Raw genomic sequence first — 4,809 nt, forward strand, 5'->3', positions numbered from 1 at the left:
AAAGTGCAGCCTATGTTAGTTACCTTTAACTAAATAAGACACTGTGTTACACTGCACTCATGGGTGTGCCACCTAAAGTACAGCCTACGTTAGTTACTTTCAACTAAATAAGACACTGGGTTACACTGCACCCATGGCTGTGCCACCTAAAGTGCGGCCTATGTTAGTTACCTTTAACTAAATAAGACACCGGGTTACACTGTATCTGTAACTTCACTGTGCCATGTGAAGTGCAGCCTATGTTAGTTACCTTTAACTAAACCAGACCCTGTGAGCAGGGTAACTGGGATACCTGGATGATACTGGATCCTTGGAATCAAGTGTAGTGATACTATGGGTGTCGGACTAGTATACTGAAATAGTGAGCTCAAGTTTGGCCGAGGGCATACACCTATTTAAAAACATGGGCATGTAAGTAAGCAAAAGTAAGTAAGTGAGTGAGTGAGTGAGTAAGTAAGTAAGTAAAGACTTTATTTAAAGAGGGCAGCACTAAAATAGTATAAAAATACTAACAAACCAGTGGCCCTCTAAAAATTATGTACAATACGGAAGTTAAAAACTATGGCATAACTATGAGATAATATAACGAATAAAAATACAAGAGATAAGAGATAAAATCAATTAAAAGTACAAAAGTATAACTAAATCACAGAATAAAATGAGTTCAAAGCTGCTGTTCTTCAAAACATTTTTTCCAAAGAGTTCCTAAAAGAATTAAGGGACGCTATTTTCCGCATAGATAGCGGTAAGCTGTTCCAGGCTTGACAGGCAGTCACAGTAAATGTTCTTCCTCCCTCGGTTTACGTTTGATAACAGGGCGAGCAATATTGAAGTTGGCATACCAAGTCTGCCGAGAATGAGTGTCGCTAGTAAGATTAAGTAAACTTTTAAGATAGGTTGGTACATGCCCCTGTAAACGCTTGTATATAATACAGCATTTAAGTTAGTTTAGCCTGTTCGAAAAATGGTATCCAATTTAGTTTATTGAACAGTTTGACAATCGGCGTCTAGTATAACTCTAGCAGCCCTCTTCTGCAACTTTAGAACACGGTTAAGGCAATGTTTATCACACCTCGTCCAATCCACATTTACATAATCAATTACCTGTCTTATTATGGTGTTATAGAATACAAGTCGATGTTTTAGAGGTAGACAATATTTAATTCTCTTTAAAATGCCTATCCGCTGCGAGAGCTTTTTACTCAATTTCTCCACACGAGGGATAAATGTTAGTTCGTGTTCGATTCTTAGTCCCAAAAGCTTTACACAACGAACATTCTCAAGTTGTTTTCCATTAACAACTACAGCAAGGTTATGGTTAATTCTGGTAGAAAGTCGCTTGCCAGTAATGGTAAGCACTTTTGTCTTGCCCTCATTAAGAGGAAGTTTATAAGCTGTTGCCCATTGGTCGACCTCTGAAATTGCTGTAGTCAGTGAACTTTGTAGAACACCAACGGAATCAAAGTTAGCAAAGTTAGCATGCTATGCATGCAAGAGTTACTTTTTGTAGGGTGGGTGGATTACTTGAAACATTGTAAGTGGTCTACATTCTTACAAAAGGAAAGAAGAGTATTAACGCGGAAAAGAACGAAAATGTCGAATTACCTCACACACAGGTATTTTGTGGTGGATTATGTGTGTTGCGCGAATAAATGTAACCAAAAATAAACTTATTGGTGCCACGGATACCTGTTTGTACAAAATGCAGACAGCAGACTGCAGACTGGATACAAAATATAGACTGCAGACTATAGAGAGGGTACAAAATGCAGACTGGGAATCTGAACAGTTTTTACGTCTGGTATAATAACATGTCATCTTTCAGCTTACCGAGCGTCACGCAGTCGCTTTTCCGCGATCAGCCTTCACGATTATTTGCACTATTGTGGAATATTCCTGGCCCATTTCTTGATGGAAATCGATCGTAATATAATTTCGATAAGCTGGAAACCACTCCGCTTCGCGTCGTGGTTTCCTACGCTTATCTCGTGTTCTCCCAACCTCCCGCGTGTTTACATCGGGCTATGTAAACACGGAAACCATTTTACATTTCTTCATTGTAAATCGACCATACTTCGTTCCCTATACCATTCCTTATAACGTGTTCAAATTTTCAACGGTTCCTCTCGTAAATCAACACTGAGTCACACTACGCGTGACTCGTTCATGAATTAATCATTGGCTTTTTGTCGAGGCGTGAGCTTGGGCCGCCTGTGACAAGACAATTGCGCAAACAATATTTAACACAATAACATTATACACATAAAGCACAGGATTTTGGGTCATGTATTTATTAGAAAGGAATATCCATACAACTACAAAGAAAACAAACATAAGATTCACCTTTCTGATCGTGAAATTAATACCATTCGCACTGTTATCGTAGCTACGTCCCTAGCATCAAGTGAATCCAACGTGGCGTCTTTCTTCACAAGCAGTTTGCATCCATTAGTTTTGTTCTTCAGTCTCACGGTAGTAGTGTTGTTCAATAGATTGCATAGAGTATATGCAGTTTGGTTTCAGATTTCAGATTTTGCTTTTTACAACAAGTGAACGTCTTTCAACTAAGACATTGGCATACTTGGCATACAAGGCATACAAGGCATACAAGGCATACAAGGCATACAAGGCATACAAGGCATACAAGGCATACAAGGTATTCGAGGCTTTCATGCCTTTCAAGCGTTCGCGACTCAATCCGTTCCAAAATTACCGCTCGATAACATCTTTTTGTGTGGATTGGCCGCGAACAATACGACTTGTGTATGCTTCTGTAAGTATTTTAAGCGTTTGCGCCATAATGCTCCAGGTGATCGTAATCCAAACACGCTGAAATACAAAACGACAGCTAGAGTTTTATAAGCAAAAATGTCGTGGTTCGTCAAGTGATCCGGCCCTGTCCGTGCATGACAACGTCAATCATCATCAAGATAACACGCGTGATCAGCATCTAAATACCTTATTGGATCACAGTTAGTTGTCAAGGTGTCGAGGGCCCTATGACCACTAGGTACTATTGTGCAATTTTTCCATCTTGTGGCAGAGGAAAAAAAAAAAAAGACGACAAAAAAAAAAAGGCAATTTATAACTGGGCTACCACAGGTATCCCAGTAATAAGACTCTGGGTTACACTGCACCCATGGGTGTGCTACCTAAAGTGCAGCCTATGTTAGTTACCTTTAACTAAATAAGACACTGGGTTACAATGCACCCATGGGTGTGCCACCTAAAGTGCAGCCTATGTTAGTTACCTTTAACTAAATAAAACACTGGGTTACACTGCACTCATGGGTGTGCCACCTAAAGTGCAGCTTATGTTGGTTACCTTTCACTAAATAAGAAGCCGGGTTACACTACACCCATGGGTGTGCCACCGAAAGTGCAGCCTATGTTAGTTACCTTTAACTAAATAAAATACTGGGTTACAATGCACCCATGGGTGTGCCACCTAAAGTGCAGCCTATGTTAGTTACCTTTAACTAAATAAGACACTGGGTTACACTGCACCCATGGGTGTGCCAACTAAAGTGCAGCCTCTGTTAGTTACCTTTAACTAAATAAGACACTGGGTTACACTGCACCCATGGGTGTGCCACCTAAAGTGCAGCCTCTGTTAGTTACCTTTAACTTAATAAGACACTTGGTTACACTGCACCCATGGGTGTGCCACCTAAAGTGCAGCCCATGTTAGTTACCTTTTACTAAATAAGACACTGGGTTACACTGCGCCCATCGGTGTGCCACCTAAAGTGCAGCCTGTGTTAGTTACCTTTAACTAAATAAGACACTGGGTTATACTACACACATGGGTGTCCCACCTAAAGTGCAGCCTATGTTAGTTACCTTTAACTAAATAAGACACTGGGTTACACTGCACCCATGGGTGTGCCACCTAAAGTGCAGCCTGTTAGTTCAGAGAAGTTAGTATTAGTTAGTTAGTTATTCTTATCACTTATCTGGCTGACATTGTATTGATATTGTAAAGAGAAATTCTGTCACTCATGGGAATTAAAGGGTTAATTTCAAGCTAATGTGTGATGGAATTAGTCATAGGATGGGCAAATTACATAGGAGACTGTAGCAATTTAAGAAATACACACAGAGGTATTTGATTCCTAAAGCGCACTCTGATGGATTGTCTGGATGCTGTATGAACTCAATGAATACACATTACTAGTGAACTTGACTACATGATGTTAAATCAAGTTGCAAGTATAAAAATAATAGTTGCTTCTTACTAACATCAACACGAGCCTGGTAAAATGTAACTCTGTTTAAGATCAAATTTTTTGCTGTGTTCACATCTTCAAATGGCTTCTTGAATTTATCCAATGGTAGGGCAAGTTCTACAGTTTCTTCCAGGTGTTGGAGGATTTCTTGTTCAGTTGGACCTGAAACACAACAGCATGAGAGCAAGTTAAAAAAAAAAAAAAAAGATTTTACAGAAGACCTGTGAAAAACATCTCTTGAAAACATTATTTTAGGAAATGTCTTACCAGACACTGAACTGACAAGGATATTCTGCTTTGTAATAGCAGACTGTTGATCTGACTTCTTCTTTACCAAGATGCAATTGCCATGAAATGACTCTGGGCCATAGTTTTTCAGGGCAGCATTGGCCTCTGCTAGGGAATCCACCTTGTGTGCAAGAAGACCAATGGATGCCAACAACTGTTCAGCATTGTGCATCTCCATATGGAGAGCACAAAGTTGAATGTTACAAAGCTCTTTGTCCAAAAGAAAAACCAGGTCATCTAGTATACCAGTTGATCTACAAGACAATTTCAAAGAATGATTGATTTTCTGAAG

General features: G+C 39.6%; 1 protein-coding gene across 2 annotated transcripts in view; it reads right to left on the reverse strand.

Annotated features, from left to right (window-relative positions):
* Positions 1 to 2,578: 2,578 nt before the first annotated feature.
* Positions 2,579 to 4,809, reverse strand: part of LOC149049429 (uncharacterized) — a 3,755-nt gene continuing 1,524 nt past the window's right edge. Inside the window, exons 3-5 of one of the 2 annotated variants that reach the window (XM_089198667.1) lie at positions 4,497 to 4,771; positions 4,243 to 4,391; positions 2,579 to 2,829 (exon numbers count right to left, since the gene is read on the reverse strand). In XM_089198667.1, the coding sequence (XP_089054793.1) occupies positions 2,710 to 2,829; positions 4,243 to 4,391; positions 4,497 to 4,695 (468 nt within the window). In that variant the 5' untranslated portion in view covers positions 4,696 to 4,771 and the 3' untranslated portion in view covers positions 2,579 to 2,709. Of the gene's footprint in view, positions 2,830 to 4,038; positions 4,392 to 4,496; positions 4,772 to 4,809 lie in introns of those variants that run through there. The other variant, XM_089198666.1, reaches the window with a different exon arrangement.

Source organism: Pocillopora damicornis, chromosome 2 (assembly GCF_964200805.1).
Source record: "Pocillopora damicornis chromosome 2, jaPocDami1.2, whole genome shotgun sequence".
NCBI lineage: Eukaryota > Metazoa > Cnidaria > Anthozoa > Scleractinia > Pocilloporidae > Pocillopora > Pocillopora damicornis.